At 41.6% G+C, this 21915-nt stretch overlaps 1 protein-coding gene across 1 annotated transcript in view; it reads left to right on the top strand.

Moving 5' to 3' along the window:
• CMPK1 (cytidine/uridine monophosphate kinase 1) overlaps window positions 1–5750 on the top strand; it is a 38106-nt gene extending 32356 nt beyond the window's left edge. The window contains exons 3-6 of the mRNA XM_028106924.2: window positions 1896–2048; window positions 3334–3410; window positions 3655–3751; window positions 4665–5750. Of these exons, the coding sequence (XP_027962725.1) occupies window positions 1896–2048; window positions 3334–3410; window positions 3655–3751; window positions 4665–4706 (369 nt within the window). The 3' untranslated portion in view covers window positions 4707–5750. The remainder of the gene's footprint in view (window positions 1–1895; window positions 2049–3333; window positions 3411–3654; window positions 3752–4664) is intronic.
• The last annotated feature ends 16165 nt before the right edge of the window (window positions 5751–21915 follow it).

Raw genomic sequence — 21915 nt, 5'->3', positions numbered from 1 at the left:
CTTGAGATTCATCAAAGCTATTATGCTTGCTCATTTCTGAGCCTTTGTATATTCAGTTTACACTGTTTGGAGTACCTTGATCCCCGTCTGCTTGCCACTTCATTATTTAGGACTCAGTTCCACTGCCACCTCTCGTAAAGCTCTCTCAGGCTGTTTTCCAGGTAGTTCGTGCTTTATTTCTTTGTTTTATCATAGCATCCTTTCATATGTCCTCATAGAACTTAGCACATTTCTTTACACATATTTGTTACCTGCTGAACCATGAGCCCCCCAAGAGCCATGTCACTGTCCATGTTCCCTGGTAATAGGCCTTGAGTAAGTGTATGTTGAGTGAGTAGAATATTGATGCACCTCTTCAGATATCTTCCTCTACCATAATTAGGGTAGAAATGCTATAGGAGGGGCCCAAAAACATTCTATGAAAGTTTTGTATTATTGGAGAATATTGGAGAAGCAAATGGTGGGACAAAGCCAACCCTCAGATGAAGGAATTAGAGGGCCTGACAGCCCTTGTTCTTCTTGAGGAACAAGGAGATAGTTTGAGTACTGAGGGGACTGGCTGTTGGTTAGCTTTGGAATAGAGGCTTCTTCAGAGTTGGTCATAGTCGTGCATCAGTGCATACCCCGTGGTGGCTGGCAGTGGTGAGGATTTGGAGACTAGAGATCTGCATCTCCCATTCACATATTTCGACATTCCGGCCTCAGACTTTGGGGGAGGATGGTGAAGCGTGCTACTCTTGCTGTCTTCCTTGACTGAATTCTTTTCCTCTGCTACCTGTGTTATGGGGTAGCTAGTGGCATTTAAAGTTTAATTAGCTTCAGTCAAAAATGTATTAACTTTTATGCTAATAATTAATGCTAACAATCTCTTTACATTTGTCCAAAGCTTTGTGCAATTGGACTTGAACTGCAGAGAATCTGAATGCCTGCAGAAGCAGCATACTTCTTCCTACAGCGAAATGACTTGGGGGTGGGGAGGGGAAGGCAAGATAGGGTCTCTAGTGGCTGAAGCAAAGATACTGGTTAATGCTTATTTTTTTTTCTTTTTGCTGTTCATAACTTTGTGAATGTATATGTGAAAGTAATAAATGCTTACTGTAGAAAACTTAGAAACTGCAGAAAAAAATTTTATGTGTGTATGTGTATAAATTGGGAAGGGGTACATACCTGTAACTCCACCAACTTGCTACATTGGATCATTTCATTTAAGTCTTTTTTTTTTTTTTCTATGCACCCTCCACTTTTTACTAGTGATTTAGGGAATAATAACAAAACAAATACTCATATCTCCACCACCCTGTTTAAATAATTGAATTTTGTTGGAGGGGAGGGGGTTGGGGGGATAGGGTAACTGGGTAATGGACATTAAGGAGGGCATGTGATGTAATGAGCACTGGGTATTATATAAGACTGATGAATCACTGAACTCTACCTCTGAAACTAATAATACACTATATGTTAATTAATTGAAATTTTAAGTAAAAATAAAGTCTTAAAAAAAAGGACTTCTCTACCCTTTCACCCCATTTTTCAACTAATCTTTTTGCTGCCAACTTAAAATTAATAGAATTCTGTGCCTCTTTATATTTTAATTTCTTCTGTGTTGTCAGTCAGCATTTTGTAGTCATTTATTAATATCTACCTTATGAGTTTTTTTTTTACATTTCTGCTTATGCTTCATTGTTTCAAATACCCCCTCAAATGGACATCATTCCTGGGTCAAACCTTTTCTTACACCCTCACCCCATAAACCTTGTAAAACTAGTCACTCCTCAGTTAGGCTACTTTTGTACCTAGCATATGCTTTTATTAAACATGTTAACACTGAAAAAAAAGAAAAAGAGAAATTGCATTTTGTTGATGTCCTGTTGAACCTAAATCTTCTTTTCTTTTAGGAAATGGATCAGACAATGGCTGTCAATGCTCAGAAGAATAAATTCTTGATTGATGGATTTCCAAGAAATCAAGACAACCTTCAAGGTTGGAACAAGACCATGGATGGGAAGGCAGATGTGTCTTTTGTTCTGTTTTTTGACTGTAACAATGAGGTAATGAAGACCTTCATCTGCTCACATGGGCTTTAACCAATTGATGGTCAACTATTAGAGAAAGACAAAGTGACTTTTTACTTATATTTACATTTTATATTGGCAGCAGTTTTACTTTGAACTGGTAAATTGGATGGATGGAACAGCACTGTCTTGCTGTTGGACTACTAAAAACTATTTGGCATCAGCAACCTAGTGGACCTAAAATTTGCTTTATTTTCAAGATAACAAGTATTTGCTTTGTTTTTAAGTAAGAATTGACTTGTACAATAATGTTAGGTAACGAAGCTGCGCTGTTACCTCTTAGGTATGCACTCTTATCAGAGAGTATTGCCTTAGGATGTTAGGGAAACATTTTGGGGAAGTTGGGAAAACTTTCTATTTTAAAGAAACATAGGTTAGCTTGATTTGGGGGGAAAAAAGATAGCTTGATTTTTATCTTCTGAGAGTGAAATGATCTTGAAAAAAGCAGGAAAGCATTCTTTTTCTTCCTGGTACTTCTAATAACATAGCCAGATATATCTTTGAATAACTAAATGAATTTCTCAGGATCATTTAATTAAAAGACCTGACTGTTTGACAGCTGTAATATAACTTCATTAAATTAACGCCAACAGCCTGAAAGAATAAGAATCTAAAGTACTGCCTTGAAGGAAGTTGGCTATTCTTGGGTTGAATTGCAAATGTGCCTCTGGTGGAGAGATTTGCTGCAGCTTTGAGTTGTTTTAAAATCTAACTCTCTTTTTCCAACCCCCAAAAATATGTTTTCACTTATTCTTCAAAGTGAACTTTAGAATGTTACCGCAGCTTTATAACCAAGGAATGTTTATTCACGATTAACAAGGGATACTTTATTCAAATGCAAATTTGTTGATTCTTAAATATTTGGATATTTATGGAATTATCAAAAAGTAAGCAAAATGGAACAAAGTTTGAGGCATGTAATTCATACCTAATAAGTTAATAATATGTCCTACATGGAAGCATACACATACAGATCTTCTTTTTATTGCGGTTTTAAAAAAAGTACACAGGAAAAACTGAGTCATGAATGAATTCTTATTATGCTCTGTACTTATTTAACCTAGTTTATATAAATTGAACCACATGTTTAAATTTAAAAGGACTTTGCATGTTGATTAATGAATTAGACAAATTAGTTTTAATGTAGGAGGTTTTTTGTAATCTCTTCAAACTTTGTTCTCCTTTTAGGTTAAAAGAATGGCAAAAGTGATTAGCAAATTCACATATTTTTTTTTTTTATTTTATTTATTTCTCTTTTTAGATCTGTATTGAACGATGCCTTGAGAGGGGAAAGAGTAGTGGTAGAAGTGATGACAACAGAGAGAGCTTGGAGAAGAGGTACTCTGCAGATTTTACACATCGCCACCTTAGGCTCAGTTTGGAACTTGAGGAAGAGATTAAATACCTGCCTCAGTTTTGCCCAGAAAAAGAAAATGGCATGCTTAAATATGTAAAATATCTGGTCTAAGAAGATGGTAAGGGAGTCGGTTGGGTCAGATCTGGGTTGTGCTCCAAGCAATCCTATAACATGGGGAAGAATGGGTGGACACTTAGAACCTTGCATTATTTGCTGCTTTTGCAGAATTCAGACCTATCTTCAGTCAACAAAGCCAATTATTGACTTATATGAAGAAATGGGGAAAGTCAAGAAAATAGATGCCTCTAAGTCTGTTGACGAAGTGAGTATCCCTAGCTTGCCTTAAAAGTCAAGTAAAAATGTGATTTCATGGGGTAAGGGGGTAGATAGGCAGGAGAAAAAGAGATATGACAGATTAGTTTGTTTGCTTTTCAAGACCCTGGAGACTAAATGAAAAATGAGATTTTTTTTCTCCTTTTTGAATAGTGTCTAAAATAGATTTTACAACTTCAGACTTGTTCTTCACAAGAAGTGGGTGGTTTATTAATTCCAAACCTCTTTTCTCAAGCACTGGAAAATTGGCATTTTGAGAACTGTGATTTGGACCACGTTCATTTTATAAAATCTCTAATGTAATGGCGAGTCCTCTTAGCTCAAGGGCCCCAGGCTGCTTCTATCTCTTCATCACAGGGCACACAGCTCCAGGGGCTCAGGGCTTCCAAACCCAGCCCTTCTCTCTGCCTCTGAAAATCCATGATCTTTCAGTGCCCAGCAGCTCTTTCTAGTGTCTCTTAATCCAGCTCCTCTTGCCCTGATTCCCTGAGTCTTCCTTTCTGGACTTTCCTTGTTTATCACATAGTTCTGTTGGTTTTTTATCCATTACTCCTTCCCCTAGAGGTGAGGTGATATATCAGGGAACTTAGTGCTTTAGAACCAGAACTAGAAAAATAAGCCACTTCAGTTTACATTTTATCCAATAATTGCTACTGATAAGAAATTTGTTTTGTCCTGAAAACACTAATAAAATTGAATGCACTTGTTCACAATTTTATATGTGTTTATGATATTACATACTACTGTCTAAAGTAAGATAGATGAAACCAAGGAATTACAATATATATTTTAATGATACATCTTGAAAATTAATAGAAAATTTACTTTTTAACAGTAACTTAGCCATATAGTGTTTTAATAATGCCTTCTTTTTAAATTACTATTATTTTTGTCCTTTACAGGTTTTTGATGAAGTTGTGAAGATTTTTGACAAAGAAGGCTAACTCTAAACCTGAAAGCATCCTCAAAATCATGCTTGAATATTGCTTTGATAGCTGCTATTACAACCCCTTTTTAAGGCAGTTTTAATCTTTCAAAATTACATCTCAGTTAATGGCTGGAAAGTATGTAGTAAGACAAATTAAATTTTTTATCTTAGATTTTTTTGGTTATAGGAGTAGACAGTGAATTCGGGTCTAACTTCATCTTAGCTATGGTGCTCACAAAACAAAGAAGGATATCAGCTTAGTTCTTTGTTTTTACTCAAAAAAAAATATATCCCTTTTATAGTTTGTGCCTTGTGTGAGCAAAACTTTTTAGTATGTCTGTATTTCCCTTTAATAATTACAACATGTTAGGATTAGGGATTCCCCACTTCCTTGTTTTCTTACAGGTTTTAAATTTCCAACCTGTTAAGTGAATTTGTGGACCAAATTCCAAAGGAACTTATTGTGTAGTCGGTTCTTGCAAAATGTGTTTGGTAAACAAACTCATAAAATGAATTCCTAGAAGTGTTTTAGTATTTATCAAATAATTGACCATTTCCTGTAGAAAGATAAGAAAACTTAGGCTTTGTTTTATTACAACTTATACAAAGTTGTGTGACAGGGCATCTTCTTTGCTTCCAGGGATTGGGATGGGGGTCACTGGGGGTTCAGAGCCTGGCAGAATTGTCAGCTTTATTCTGACATAAATCTGAGGGTAAGGGGCAGGGACCGCATCTAATGACCTGTGTTACTGTCCTCTATTATGTAGTGTTCTTAGTGATTAAACTGATCTTAACAGAATTCCTAGCAGTGGAACCTTGAAATGCATGTATGAGGTTTATGGTCAATGATTTGGTTAGCGTTTTGGTAACACTTCATTCAAAGTGTTTTTGTTTGTTTTCTAGACTAAATGTAGGGTTGGTATGAAGTAAAAACATCTAATGGTTAATTTCCCATTTGTGTTTTATTTTCTTGAATACTTTTTTTCAGTTATTTGTTTAAGATTTAAAAATCATTGCACTTTGGTCAGAAAAATAATAAATATATCTTATAAATGTTTTATTTCCTTCCTGGCTACTTTTATTTAGTATATTCTTTTTTGGCATCATGTTGAAGCATTGAAAAGTACAGAATAAAAAAAGGCTAAAGAGTCCCAAGGAATTTTCCCTTAAATCCATTCTTCCTTTAAAAAATCTCTAAGAAATTGATTTTCTTCTTTCTTATCTTTTCTGCCATTACTAATGCAGAGTGACTTCCAAGGTTCTTAATGTGAGATTTATTAAAATGTTTCTCATTTTTAGCATGTATGCTATTTGGTATACAAGGTTAAATCAGGTAAGGAATTTTGTCTTTGTGTAATTAGATTTTATATTTAAAGTCATTGGGAATAGGAGCACCTGGCTGGCCAAGTGGTAGATCATGCAGTTCTTGATTTCGTGGTCATGAGTTCAAACCCCACATTGAACATAGAGTTTACTTAAAAAAAAAAAAAAAAAAAGAGGGGCGCCTGGGTGGCTCAGTTGTTAAGCGTCTGCCTTCGGCTCGGTTCATGATCCCAGGTCCAGGGATCGAGCCCCGCATCAGGCTCCCTGCTTGGTGGGAAGCCTGCTTCTCCCTCTCCCACTCCCCCTGCTTGTGTTCCCTCTCCAGCTGTGTCCCTCTTCTGTCAAATAAATAAATAAAATCTTAAAAAAAAAGTATAAAGTCATTGGGAATAGTGAGTGCAATTTATGAATGTTCTTACATTGTAATAGGTTTGTTTATTTCTATGTGTATGATGAAATTCACTTAATGATACACTTTTCAACAAACTTGCCATTAAGAAACAAAGTATCTGTAAGTACTGTAACATATTAGCCACCAAAATTTGTATTGAGATTATTTTGGTTTCTTGGAAGAGATTGTAATGAATTCTTATCTAGTGATTTTGTCCAGCCAGTACAGAGGGACTTTACTGGTGGTTTAATCAAACAACTGCAGTATGAAACAAGAGTAAAGACTAAGGTTTTTAGAGCATTCCTACTTAAATAAGTGAAAAAATTCATCAGATGGGGGAATCTAAAGATTTGTATTGATAACGGGAAAGCAAATTTAAGGTTTTTAAGAAGACTGCTGAGACAAGGTGCTTTGCTTCCTTTCATCACACATCCTTTTATGGCATTTGAGAACAGAAACCAAGAAACAATAATAACTGATGAGCCTTTGCTTATTGTTTGCTTTTGAGTAGAAAAACATGTTGGCAATATTGAGTTTAGGATTTGACTGAGATACATCTGACTTCATTACTTTTAGTTATTCCATTTGTTAAAGATACAGTAACCAAGAAGTTTTTGACTTTCTTGAAAGACCCCAGTGGAAGCCTTGCCTTTTTTTTTTTTAATTAATTAGCCTTATTTCCATTCAGTGATGTTGGATGTATATGACTTATTTGGTAAATAATTCCAATAAATTTTGTGTTATGGCCTTTGCTTTTTCAGATTTCTGTTCTTTCAAGCATATTGAAAGACCAAGAAGTATCATGTATTTAACATGTGGGTTTAAGGCAAAATCATAGTTCAGGATCCAGGAGAATTTTCTGCTCTGTGTATTATGTTTGCACATTTGAATTAAGTAGAAAGCATGACTTTATCCCATTCCTTTAAGAAGTGATTTGGATTGAGGCGCAAGTATAGCGTATTTTATTACCTACCTACAGCATCAATTGCTTGTCTCTTTCAGGGGGAGATTGGCAGCCAGCAACATCTCAGGATGCAGGGTTTTGGGGGCTTGTGGCTTTGTCATGTAATCTGAGTGGTTGCCTGACACTCCAGTGGTCTCTGGAGATAATAGTGGCTGAAAGTATTGGCCAGAGTAGGTCAGAATTTTTTCCCTGGAGGTTTGCTCCTTCATCTTAAACACATACTAATTGCACTAGCCATGGTGCTGCAAACATATTCTCTGCGTTATAGGAGTTTTCTACCTAAAACTAACATCCTGATATGGGTAGACCTTCAGATGTCTTCTCTTGGCTAATAATCATTATTACATAGCTTATTTCCCTTCTCCCTAGCCTACCTGCATGTTCAGCTAAATTAAATGCGCCTTAATTCTAAGCATTTCTTTTTTCTAATGAAAGCAAGGAAGCTCATTTATTGTGTACCAAGGAAGAAAGGTAGAAAAATGGTCCTAATCACCTATCCCTTTATTTCGTCACCCCTGACTCCAGTGTAAGTATTCTCTGGATCCAGGTATGCTTTCCTTTGAATGGGTGTGATTATTGTGATTGTGGTGTTAATTCTGGGTCTCAGTTATGTTCTGCAGGTCACCAGCTTTCCTGTCCTGGGGAGAGCTAAAGGATGAAGTTGAATTTCTGGCTGTCACCCTATGCCTTTGGTCAGCTATACCAGCTCCAGGCTATCACCAGGGCTCAGATTTTTATGGGGTCCCTGCTGTCCCTGCTCATTAGAGCAGAACCTGGTTTTCTTGAGTCCATCTTCTTTAAAGAGGCTTTTCTTTCATGATTTTGTCCTCCTAAGACAGAGGCATAAGAGAAGACGGTTTAATTATTTTGTCCTATTTAGGGAGAGACAAGGGTCATAAATCAACATTTCTCTAAGTGAGGTTCTTTGAGCCACAGAAAATTGTTTTTTATTTAGGATACATTTTGAAGTAATTTTATGCAACTTCCTAACATTGGCCTTTGATGCCCTAACCGACCAGAGGAAAAACATCTGCACATCTGCAGAGGTAGGTTACCACACCTCAACCCTAACGGAAGATAATCCAAACCAACTTTAAAAAGTGTCTTCTACACAGTGGAATCGAGCAGTTAAGCAGCCTTCTGCATAGATAGCAGATGCATTCTCTTTAGGTTGAGTAACCACATTTAAAAAAAAGAAAGTAAAATTCAAAAAACATGTATGTGAGCTTTGGGAATATTCTCATTCTACCTTTTAGGAGGCTTCTTGGAAGAAATATACTCTCAGTAGCTGCTTCTGTGAAATTAAGGGGGGAAAATTGATACAGTGGACTCCAGATGGACTTCCAAGAAAACCCCTGAATTGGCTGAGATTCCTTGCCAGTTTGTAAACGCTTGCAGCCCTCTAAAGACTCTAGGTGGAAGTGGCCCTCTCATAACCACCTGGTTCCAAAGGCTTACAGAACCGGAGGGAAAAGACACTGAATTGGTTCAGCAGTTAGTACTTAGAAGCACAAAGCTGTTGTGCATGGCTCACTGTAGGTTGTTCATTAGTTTTATAGAGAAGCATTTTCACAAGTGGCTCCAAAGCAGCCGTCAGAATTTGGCCAGAGTATCTGTGATTGAGACAAGGCTGCATCAAAATAGCCTTGTCGCAATGGAAACCTATCTTTTTAATTACCAGGTAGCGCACAATAGGCACTACCATTATCCTATCCTGAACTGGGAGAGTGGTTCAGATAGACACATTGTTTACATTATTTGGGGGGGAAAATGCTGAAGTTTAAAATGTTTAACTTTCATGTTGGGTCAAACCACTCATATCAAAATGACCATTTTAAAAACAGCTGCATCAGAATCCCCTGGTGTCAGGTACTGTGTCGGAATGTCTGTGACATATACAGCATCAAACATGATGGAACAGAGACTATTCTCTGTTTAGGGCCTTTACTGAGGCCTGAATAAGTGCCCTTCAGCGACAGGCTTGAGGCTGCTACTATGTGTTAATGCAATATTCAGAAATGGAGGGGAGGGAATGGGGTGAGGGCGAGGGAGGGTAGTGAAGCCGTTTGTATAGAGAAGCAGGAGGTGGTTCAGTCCAGTTCTCCTTCATCCACGGTGGCCTTGTAGGAGACTTATTCCTCCCATAATCACTCCTACCAACACCATTTCTTCATCTGCCCACAGTTTGCATGATCGTAGACCACATTCCCACTAGTCTTCAGGAGAATTTTATTGATGAATGTGGGTTTCAAGAATGTGACTCCCTTAACACCATCTATCTTCATTTATCCTTAACTTATGGTTTGAGTAATTTTATGGATATTTTTGAGTTCAGCTTGTGTATATGACTTAAAGTAGCTGTTTAATTTATAGTCATCAGCTAAATCATTGTTTCATATGACAATACACAGACTGTGGTCACTTGCTGAAATAACAGCTAGATTCATTTTTTTTTAAAGATTTTATTTGAGAGAGAGGGAGTGAGAGAGAGCACGAGAGGAGAGAGGGTCAGAGGGAAAAGCAGACTCCCCGCTGAGCAGGGAGCCCGATGCGGGACTCCATCCTGGGACTCTGGGATCATGACGCGAGCCGAAGGCAGTTGCCCAACCAACTGAGCCACCCAGGCACCCCAGCTAGATTCATACAGGAGGCATTATTACAGTTTGTAATCACATTAATGCAAGGATCTGCCATCTTAATTGAGCTAACTAATCATGTTAGCCAGCTGCATTTTAGAGATGCTAGCCCTTGACTGAGATCAGAGTTTGTTACAGGAAATCTACATTTTCCTTAGGCAATGGCGTCTGGCATCAGACCAAGAAACGACAAGAGCACTAAATGATGATGTTACAAAAAGTTGGTTGGCCATTCATTCAAAATATGTTTGAGACAAATTAATTAGGGATACCACAATCAGTAATACACAGTTCCTGCCCTCAAGCTCATCAGTTAAGCTCAAGTCTATTGGTTTCTTACCTGTATTGTGTTTTTGTATAGTGCTTTGATGCCAGCACACTTTTAGCTCTGTGATCTCATTTTGCTTTCCAAATCATGTAAGTTGGGATGGCAATTTTCCTGTTTCATGGATGATTAAACTGCAGCCCAAGGAATCCAAATCAATTACCCAACAATCTTTATAGCTAAATAGTTGTGAGTCTCGAATTGGACCCCAGACCTCTGGGTCTTACCGGATCTGCCCCCCGTCTTTCTGGTAGCCCACGCTTCCTCATCACTAGCATATTACCCTCGTTTATTTTCCCTATTGCACAGATCTGCAGTTTGTGGTTACCTTGTTTACTTAATCCATGATCCCCCTTGCTAGATTCTAAGTGGCAGGAGAGCAGAAATGTCTGTTTTCATCTGTTTCCCAGTGTCTGTACATAGTAGGCACTCCATAAATATTTCTTGAAAAAATAAACTGAAAAGGAAAATTATTTTTGGCTATAGCTGTCGCTACAAGTTGCATCACTGAACTTTGGATCCTCCTTGGGTCTACTAGCAATTTCCTTACGTTTTTTTGTTTGTTTCTTTTTTTAAGAGAGGCAGAGTGGGGGGAGGGGCAGGGAGAGTCTTAAGCAGGCTCCATGCCTGGCGTAGAGCCCGATGTGGGGCTCAATCTCACAACCCTGAGACCATGACCTGAGCCGAAATGAAGAGTTGGAGGCTTAACTAGCTGAGCCACCCAGGGGCCCCTCCTTAGGATTCCATTTTCATTCCTCCTGGAGACTGGATGCTGACAAGATGACTCTTTACCTTCATCAGCCTCCCTCTATTTGTACCACACAACTCAGAGAAGACTTAAAGTGTGACTGACTGTCTTGGAAAACCAGGAGGGAGAGACAGGGACCTGGAAACAATGTTTTGGTGAAAAATCTAACCACCCATGCATAGTTCAGTCTAGTTGATTTTTAACCTATTGTACCTTTGTTTTAATGTTCCTGTGTTATGACTTAGAAAATTTTTGCTTTCTGAAGACTTTTGACAGTTTCTGGTTCATGCTCCAGATCTGAAACTGCTTAGTATAAATTTCTACTCAAAGCCTGGTAAGACTATGGTGTATCCTCGGCACTTTCACTGTGTTTACTGGACTGGGAAAGAAGAGAAGTGAGAGGCTTTCTGCCTATTTTCTCCTCCATGGGTGTGCACCGTAGTTCTTGATGCATGGAGTCTTTGGGAAAGAAATTTTAGAGATCTTGGCTGTATTTCTGTATTCTTATTGACCTGGCACAGAGTAGATTCTTAATACATTTTATTCTTAATACATTCTCTTGAATATTGAAGGACGTGTCTTCCTCGAAGCCCTTCACATAGGGACGCCTGGGTGGCTCAGTCAGTTAAGCATCTGCCTTCGGCTCAGGTCATAATCCCAGGGTCCTGGGATCGAGCCCCACATCGGGCTCCTTGCTCTGCAGGGAATCTAATCTGCTTCTGCCTCTGCCTGCTCTGCCTGCCACTCCCCCTGCTTGTGCTCTCTCTCTCTGACAAATAAAATCTTAAAAACAAAAACAAAAAAAAAACCCTCCAGATAGTAGAGGAACTAGGCCCAGAACCCAGCTTTCCTTTCTTCCAGCACACGTTCCTTAATTAACCCCAACATGATTTTATCCACTGTCATTCCAAACAACAACTTGGAAAGGGGAAAGGCAAAGTCGTATCTTGTGATGCTCCAGAGTCACTCATTTAATAGGATTTTATTCGATGTGCAGAACATTTGTTGAATGTTCTTTAAACCATTTTTTTTTAAACTGGTGCCTCAGGCATCACTCCCAGAAATTCTAAATTCATTTTAAAGACTCCCCAGGTGAATCTAAATCAGTGGTTCTCAAACTTTCAAGTGCATCAGAATCATTTGGAGGGCTTGTTAAACCCAATTTGTGGGGCCCACCCCAGAGCTTCTGGTTCTGTAGATCTGGGTATGGTCCAAGAATTTGCATTTCTTATAAAGTTCCAGGTGATACTGATACTTTGAGAACCACCGTACTAAATAGTGACCAGAGCTGATATTGGAAACTCCCAGTCTTGCATCTTTGTGGGCAAGGGACCAAGCAAGTCTTCTTGGTCTTTATAACCACAGTGCCTAACACAGAGTAGACACTTAGTGCTGGATAAATGACAAATTGATAACAACCCTAATGAGAGCTCACAAGTCAAACAGTTGCCTAGTCTGCCATTCCTGAAGCTCCTGGGTTGGTCAGGAGGAGGAGAGGAAGATGGACTAGGAGAAGATCACAAATATTCTCTCCCTAAAAAAGTTGTCAGGTAGGTACTAACTTGACAATGTAGGTGGCTCAGCTCACCAGCTGCCACTGTCTTAAAAGGTGAGGAGAGCCCTGGCGGCTGCTCTCACTGTCCAGACTTCTGAAGGGAGATGTTGTAGATGTGTTCAATGTGGGCTTGAGGGCACAGCTAAGACCATGGAAGCAACTAAAGGAGTCCTTTTAAAGTTAGAGCCACACAGGGGCGCCTGGCTGGCTCAGTTAATTGTCTGCTTTCGGCTCAGGTCAGGATCTCTGGGTCCTGGGATCGAGTTGCGTGTTGGGCTCCTCGCTCAGCGGGGAGCCTGCTTCTCCCTCTCCCTCTGCCTGCCACTCCCCCTGCTTGTGCTCTCTTTGTCAAATAAACACAATCTTAAGAGGAAAAAAAAAAAAAAGCTGCCGAGCAGTGAACTGGGATAACTGAGGACGTGAGTTCCCCATCACTGGAGGTGTGCAAGCAGCCTGGATGCCTACTCAGCAGGATGTTTTAGAATCTTCCAGCCCTGAGGTTCTATGGCTTGTGGACCATCCTGTTCGAGTTGTAGCTATCTAAGTCTGAGGTCCACCTGGAACCCCAGCCACATTCTCTGGGCGCTCTTGAAACTGTCCGTAGAACCAGGGAGAAAAGGCTGAGGAACATCATGGAAGCCTGTGCCTTCCCATAGGAACCCAAATACTGAGAAATTTCCTTAAGCTTCTGTTTTCTACCTCCCGGGTCCCCTCCCCAGTGTCTGGGTTAGGTACCCAACAAAGTTCTTTGGTGGTAATGCTGCTGGTGGTGAGGAGGTGTCTGCTTTGCATCAGAGGAGAGGAACAGCACTAGCAAAAGCATGGCAGGATGAGTGAGGGGTGGGGGAGATGTGCCCAGCTGGACAGGGTGGGGGTCCATGTACCAAACAATGGGAGACAGGAACATGCAAAGACAAGGTGGGGAAATGTAATGGACAAACTGTAAAGGCAGGTAAAAGAATGCGGACTTATCTTGTGTCTGTTTATTCAAGTCCAGACTAGAATGCTGGCTAACTACTAGGCTGGATGAGGCAGTTTGACAAAGGCTTCTCAGATTTTGGAGGCTGCTCTACTCTCACCCCCTCCTCTTTTTCCTCCTTGCTGTAAGCTGTCCCTTGAGTTCTATTCTGAACCCTTAATGGTTTTTTCCATCTCACTAGGGACAGTTTGCAAACCCTCCCTGGCTTGGCCTGGGTTAGGGCTGGGCCCGGGGCCCGCCTGCCTGAGCCGGGGAGAGGAGGTGCCTCCTAGCAATAAGCAACCCACAGAATTGTGTCTGTTATTTAAGAAAAGTTTCTGGGTTTTCGGCTAATTGCAAAAATACATAATGGATGCTTTTCGCATCTGCTAGTTATTCTGGAACAGGCCTGCATCCAAGAGCAAACTTAAAACAAACAATAAGATTATGGAGCTTAACTATTTCAATGTGTAACAGAAAAGAAAGCCAAGGCTCAAAAAGTTACATTAACACACATCCACGCAGACACAAGCAATGGTACCAACGGATACACATACATACAAACATACAGATGCACCTTCTGGTTCCAGTGCTCACAATGCCCCAGCCCTGGCCCCAGTACACATGCTCTCAGACACACAAATACACATGCCTAAATTCATGTACACGTGTACACCTACCCAACTGGGCAACCCAAGCACACAGACACACAACCCCAGACACAGCTGCATTCACACAAATCATTTTCACTGCAACAAGTGGTCCTCTTGTGTGAGCAAGTGGGCCCCTCTAGTAATGAGCTAAGTGAAACAGCCGGGCACTGGCTGAGCCTCGTTAGTATCAGGTGTAGTTATTCAGTGTGGCCACCAAGGGGCGCCCGTCATCCATCCTGCATCCACCTTCTGTGGGTTCTGCCCGCCTGTCGATTGTTTCTGGGCCCACAAGCCTGCACCTTCCTGTTCCGGCTCCCTGCACAGACCTGGGAGGCACCTTACTTCCAGCCCCAACCTTCTAGGATCCACTGTACGCATTCACCCCTTTCCCTCTCCCAAACCACTGAAACAGCCACAGCTCCTCCTCCCACCTCCCACCTAGCTGAACAACATACTTCAGAGCCCCCTGCTCAGTCCTGAGACTTCTTGGGAACTTGATCTGTCAGGTCTTAATCATAATGTGGCCTCTACCAAAAGCTTCTCCCCCGGGAGCAGCTGTCCAAATCTCATCTCTTTTTCAGAGCCTGAGATAGCATCTCCCAGGGCAGGATTACTAAAGTTAACAATCCATGTTAAAATAATTGAGTGAGTTAATGCCCAACTCAACAACTTCCCCACCAGCTCTAGCTGGAGAAATCTTCCACACCCACCTCCTGCCTCCCAGCTTCCCCGCCCCGGGGGTCTATGGAATAAATCCTGACTTCAAAACATAAGCTAGGGTAGAAGGACTAGTGTGTCATGAAGTCAGTCTTTTTCGGCATCCCTGACAGGTAGCTACCCTAGCTAGCAACAGATTGCTTACCCCTCCCTAAGCAGTTGTCCTCACTGGGTGGCTCCGACTTCTAGGAAGTTTCTCTATGTTCCGTCTCCATAAACATTCCCAGAGCTCCTTCTTCATGACAGGGGCTGTGGCAGGCCTGGATTTCTGCCCTTCCACGAGCTAATAATCTGGAGAGGGCATTTAACCAGTATAGCATGAGACCTGCATTCAGCAAGTACAAAGTGCAGGGGAGGGTGTGGTGAACTTTCCAGAGGAGTGAGGCAGGGAGTCAGGAAGTCAGAGGGAGTAAGACCTGAACAAAGAAAGAGTGAATAAAATGATAGTTACAATTCTGTTTACTGACTGCTTACTGTGTTTGTGACTGCTAACCCTCATAGAGGAACAATTCTAATCCAGGTCAGCCTGCCTGCAATCTCACAGTTTAACCACCAGGCCAGAACATCTCCTATAACAAATAAAATAGGAGTTTGGGGGCAGACATGCCAGGTGTATTAGTTTTCTATTTCTGTGTAACGAATCATCACAAACTTGGCAACTTTAAACAACACCCACGTTGTTTACTTCACAGTTGTTCAGAAGTCTGGGTTCTCTGCTCACAGTATCACAAAACTGAAATCAAGAAACCAGCTGGGCCGGGCTCTCATCTGGAGGCTCTGGAGAGATTCTACTTCCAAGCTTACCAAACTCTTGGCAGAATCCAATTCCTTGCGGTTGTAAGACTGAAGTGCCTGTTTACTCGCTGACTATTGGTCATGGGGCACTCTTGGCACCAGGGGCTGGGCTCAGGTCCCTTCCACTTGCCCCTTCCAAGATAGAATGCATATAGATGCATCCAAAATTTTAGAAACTTAAGAAATTTTTTTGTGTAATTGTGTTAGTATCAGTCACTGCAGAGCTGGTGGTTACTAGACGGCATTTTATTTATTTTTTTTAAGACTTATTTGAGAGAGAGAGAGCACGAGCAGGGGGAGCAGCAGAGGTAGAGGGAGATGCAGACTCCCTGCTGAGCAGGGAGCCTGATGCGGGGTTCCATCCCAGACCCCTGGGACCATGACCCGGGCTGAAGGCAGATGCCCAACTGACTGAGCCCCCCAGGCGCCCCTAGAAGGCGTTTTATTTCTTACACTACTTTTTTTCCCTTCTTTTCCTTACTGCCTTTATCTCTCCCTCATGTTTATCCAGTCCTCTCTTTCATTCAGCCTCCCTCTCTCCCCAGAGACCTCCTTTCAAGGCCCTCTACTCTCCCACTCCAGTCTCATCTGCGAGTGTCTCCACCTGCTGGACACCTGTCAGCCTGACTTCCCCTCACAGCTTCTGCAGTGCAGCGGGGGTAGGGGGGTGGGGGGGATGGGGGGGTGGCGGCTAGTCTTTTCTGGAACTTAGTCTTTTTTCTTCAATGGCTTATTTCCATGTTTGGAGAAAACCCTCCCAGTAATCACCTAAGGAAGGGTGCATAGGACATAAATATTCTGACTCCTGATATGGCTCCACATGTCTGTACTCTAGCCCAGTAATTGACAGTTCAGCCTTTATTGAGCTCTAGATTGAAAGCTCTGCTCTGCCAGCATTCGGAAGCATTTCTCTGTTGACTGCTAGCATCCCATGTTGCTGCTGAGAATTCTGAAGCCATTCTCATTCTCATTCCTTTGCGACCTTTTTTCTTTTCATTTTTCTCCCCTCTGAAAGCTTTTAGATCTTCTCTTTAAGTCCTGTGTTAAAAAAATGTCAGGATATTGTTCCTGAGTGTGGGTCACTTTGTCATTCATTTGGGGGGCACATAGCGAACTCTTTTAATATGAACTTTGTTTATGGGAAATTTTCTTATGTAACTTTTAAATAATTCCTCTTCTCCATTGGTATCTATTTGTGCTAGAATTCCCATTTGTTGGATTTTTAACTTCTTGGATTGATCCTTTATGTTGCTTATATTTTCTGTCATATTTTCTTTTTTTTTCAAGTTTATTTACTTTTCTTAGTAATCTCTGCAGCCAATGTGGTGCTCAAACTCACAACGCCGAGATCAAGAGTTGCGTGCTCTTTGGACTGAGCTGGCCAGGAGCCCCATTCTTTCCTATTTTCTACCTCTTCATCTTTTTATTTCACTTTCTGAAAAATTTCTTTAGCTTGAAAACATTCTATTCCTATTATATAGATTTATATTATATATAAGTTATATATAATTTATTTACATAATATATAAATTATATAATTAATATATATCTATAATACAAAAATATTTATATACCTAATATATACATATAATATAAATATATATATTTTTTTCCAAGAGCTGTCTGGTTCTTTTTTCTTTATACCATCCAGTTTTTATTTTAGGGTTACGATACCTCCTTGAATCTCTGTGAGGTTATTAATAGAGTGTAAACTTTTTTTTTGTTCTTCTCTGTTCCTTGCATCATTTCCATTTCCTCTGAGGTCATTTTATTTGTCTTACGTTCAGTTTGGAGGCTTTCCTCAAATGTGTGGTAATCTGGCTGTCCATTTATGTTTAAGAATGAAGAACTAAGCAGCTTACTGATTAGCTGGCATGCCTTAGTGGATGAGGTGGTCAGTCAGTTACTACAGCAGAGGACTTCCTCCCCCCATTCCCACCCCAATGCCAGTACATGAGGGTCCTTCTTCTGGGGACATTAGATTTCTCCAGAAACTGCCTGATCCCACCTGAAGAGCAGACTCTGACCTCTTGGTGCTCTGTGCCCAGGTGTGGGGAGGCCCTGTCCAGGGCACAGATTTTCATTTCATCTGCTGATTTGAGCTCTGTGTCTTGCTGGTTCTGTCAAGGACACCTGCCTCTTTCCTTGACTGTGTCTTCTCTGCATGCTCTGTGCTAAGGCTTTCTCTGCCCTGCTGCATCGGTAACCACTCTTCCATCTGCTTTCTGTTGTCCTGAAATTTGTTGTAGCGTCTCCCCTACTGGTGGTACCTCACCCATTATTTTTATTATTGTGGGTTTACATCCTCTTTATTTCTTAACAGTCATTTTAGAGGGTTCTCAAGAGAAAGGGGAATAAGACGAGCCATCAATGTATCATCCCCAGTGACATGTCAGCCCCGGCTCTTTCATCTATCCCTCATATTACCACACTGGCCCAATTTTGAGGTCCTCAAAAGTGTGCCTCAGGACTCCTGTGCTTGCTCCCTTATCCCTGAGCTTCAGGCACCTCTTCTTCACCTTTTGAGGCTTTTTCTTCCACCGGAAAGGACGGTAGACTTCTTCACTCCGAGTGTGCATGTCAGGTGAGAGCCTCTGGGAACATAGTCCCTATTGCTTCACACCTCACAAATAAAGAGTGAATGGTGGTATTTCAGTTCTATGGCTTGATTTTGGAAAGCTATGCCTCAGGCTTGAGCACCATTCTTATATGTCTTGAGCCCTAAAATGATCTCATGTTACTCACTGGTGGTAATAGCACAAGTGTGAATCTCTCAAAGAGCTGAGACAGGCCAACTGTGCTAGAGAGAAGTTGTTGTTACTCCATACTATACCTTCTGTCTCAGGCCTGGACATGCAGCTTGTGATCACTGAGGGGCCATTGCTGTCCCTGACCTATAAGGCTATAAAGCCTGGTTGCCTGCATCACGGGCCTCCAGCGGACAGACTACTTGGCCAGGATGTTATCCCTTACACTGGGACACGGACTCCCTGAATCTTGGAGGGCTCCACCTAGAGGATCCCCTGCAGACAGGATCTGACCAACCATCCTGGTTTGCCCTGTATTGAAGAGCTTCTCAGGATGAGAGATTTTCAATGCTAAAACTGGAAAGTCCTGGGCAAACTAGGACAAACTGGTCACCCTACCTGCAGAAGACTGTTCCCCATCCCAACCTCAGGTTTCTATAGAGGAAGAGTTGGGGGCCTCACAGACTGCTCTTAGCTATTGTTTGGGGTTCCAAATAGGCTCTTCTCCTTAGCTCCCAAATTATAGGTCACTCCCACCTTTCCCCATCACTGAGCTGTACAGGACAGTTCAGCTTCTCCCAGGGCCCCTCAGCTCTGTCCCAGAGATGGAAGGGGCACATCCAGAGGCAGCTATGTCTCCCACAAAATGCTTCCCTGACACTTCCCCCTCAATGGTCTCAGCAACGACATCGGGAACCACACAAAACCAACTGGGTTACTTTTCTGCCTCTCAATTAATAATTTGATAAACTAGTCATGATAAATGACATTTCAAAATCACTATGCATGAGCTCTCATGCTAAGCTCTTACTATGTATCCTCTCATTGAATTCTCAGAAGGGCCTTAGAGGCAAATATTATTATTATGCCTATTTTATAAATGAGGAAATTGAAGCTCAGAGAGGCTGAGTTGCTCATTCACCCAGCTAGTAGTAATTGCAGAAATAGAACTCAAACCTAGGAGTATTTGATACCAAAGTCTAAGAACTTGAGATGGTCTTGAAATGTCCAGTTGAAGTCCCACCCTCTCCAAGAAGTCTTCCCTGATCATATTTGCCTCCTACTCCAAATTTGGACAGAAAATCCAACTCACAATGGCTTAAACTTTTAGGACATTATTTGTTTACTTGAGAAGTCCAGATAGGGTAGTCCCAGAACCAGTGCTGTGGCTTATAGATAAAAAGGACCATGGCTCTTTCCAGCTTACCACATCATGGTCTTCAGGGTGTGGGTGTGGTAGATTGCATTTCCCAAAGATGGACAGAACAATATCTCCCATGCCGCTTGCTCTTCTGCAATGTCACCTTGCCATTCCCTCTCCTAGAGAGAGTCTAATTCTCACCATAGCACATACCCTTCTCAATGTCCATCACCTAGCCGCCCCATCCCTCCCATCCCCCACCACTCCAGCAACCCTCAGTTTATTTCCTGAGATTAAGAATTCCTCATATCAGTGAGGTCATATGATACATGTCCTCTTCAATCGGAGCTGGCCTTAGTAATTAGCTTAACCAATAGAATGTGGTGGAAATGACATTTTAAACTTTCAAGCTTATACCATAAACCTTGTAGCATCTGTCTGGGCCTCTTAAAATTATTAGTGCTTGAACACTTGCCCTTGGAAAACAGCAGTCATGCTGTGGGACACCCAAGCCATATGGAGAATCCCTGTGCAGGTGTCCTGGTCAAGGGTCTTAGCTGAGCTCCCGCAGGGTATCCAGCATCAATTGCCAGCTATGTGAGTGAGCCATCCAGGACATCCAGCCCCACTGAGCCTTTAGAAGATTCCTGTCCCCAACTCTATCAGATTGCAATCACATAAGAGACCTCAAGTAAGAACCATCTAGTCGAGTCTGGTCAACATACAGAATGGTGACAGATGATAAATTGTTCCTTTAAGATACTGAATTTTGACAGTATGGAGGTTCTTCAAAAAGTTGAAAATAGAGCTACCATATGATCCAGCAATTGCACTACTGGGTATTTACCCCAAAGATACAAGTGTAGGGATCTGAAGGGGTACATGCACCCCGATGTTTATAGCAGTAATGTCCACAATAGCCAAACTGTGGAAAGAGCCAAGATGTCCATCGACAGATGAATGGATAAAGAAGATGTGGTATATATACACAATGGAATATTATGCAGCCATCATAAGGAATGACATCTTGCCATTTGCAACAACGTGATGGAACCGGAGGGTGTTATGCTGAGCGAAATAAGTCAATCAGAGAAAGACATGTATCATATGACCTCTCTGATATGAGGAATTCTTAATCTCAGGAAACAAACTGAGGATTGCTGGAGTGGTGGGGGATGGGAGGGATGGGGCAGCTGGGTGATAGACATTGGGGAGGGTATGTGCTATGGTGAGCGCTGTGAATTGTGCAAGACCGTTGAATCACAGATCTGTACCTCTGAAACAAGTAATACATTATATGTTAAAAAAAAAAAAAGAAGAAGATAGCAGGAGGGGAATAATGAAGGGGGGAATCGGAGGGGAGACGAACCATGAGAGACGATGGACTCTGAAAAACAAACTGAGGGTTCTGCGGGGGGTGGGAAGATGGGTTAGCCTCGTGATGGGTATTAAAGAGGGCACGTTCTGCATGGAGTACTGGGTGTTATATGCAAACAATGAATCATGGAACACTACATCAAAAACTAATGATGTAATGTATGGTGATTAATATAACATAATAATAAAAAAAAGATACTGAATTTTGGGGGGTGATTTATTATATAGCAATAGATGACTGAAGCAGTTGGCTTTCTTCTAGTTTGTTGCCTCAAGTTACAAGATGGTTGCCTCAGCCCCAAGTAGCACTACAAAACCCAAAGGTAAAAGCAGAAGTGAGGGAGTAAGTATGGAGCAAAGGCTTTCTTTTTGAGTAACTAGAAGAGGAAGAAAATCTGCCCAGAAGTCCCACAGAAAAATCCCCCACATATCTCATTGGCCAGAACTGGGTCACGTAGTCTCTCCTAACCACAAGAGAGGCTTTGCACAGTCTCTTTAGTGGGAGGTAGGCAAAGGCAAAGGAGGATGGGCATGACCGTTGGGTGGACACCAACAGTGTGTGCCATATTGTTGACACTAGTGGTTGTTCAAGGAGAAAGAAGAATCAGGTGGAAAAAATGACCCCATGTTAAGGAAGGAGCAGACTCCTTTAGATGGCAAGTATGGTGTAATGGTTAGTCTTTCTCTGGACGGCAGAACCTGGCTCTATTGCTTGTTGGTGGTGCAGTAGTGGTGGATTGGTTCCCCATTCTGTGCCTCAGTTTCCTCATCTATACAATGAAAGGACCCCCTCCAACTCCTTCAGGCTAAGAGAAGCCAGGGCAGAAGGGAAGTGCCGGATGCTTCCTGTGTGTGGAGGCTATGCGCTGCCCAAGTCAAGCTCCGCAGAGCCTGC

This window comes from Eumetopias jubatus, unplaced genomic scaffold (assembly GCF_037043125.1).
Source record: "Eumetopias jubatus isolate StellerSeaLion01/CBP00866 unplaced genomic scaffold, mEumJub1_p1.0 scaffold_4, whole genome shotgun sequence".
NCBI classification, from domain to species: domain Eukaryota; kingdom Metazoa; phylum Chordata; class Mammalia; order Carnivora; family Otariidae; genus Eumetopias; species Eumetopias jubatus.
This window is presented reverse-complemented; position numbering and strand designations above follow the sequence as displayed.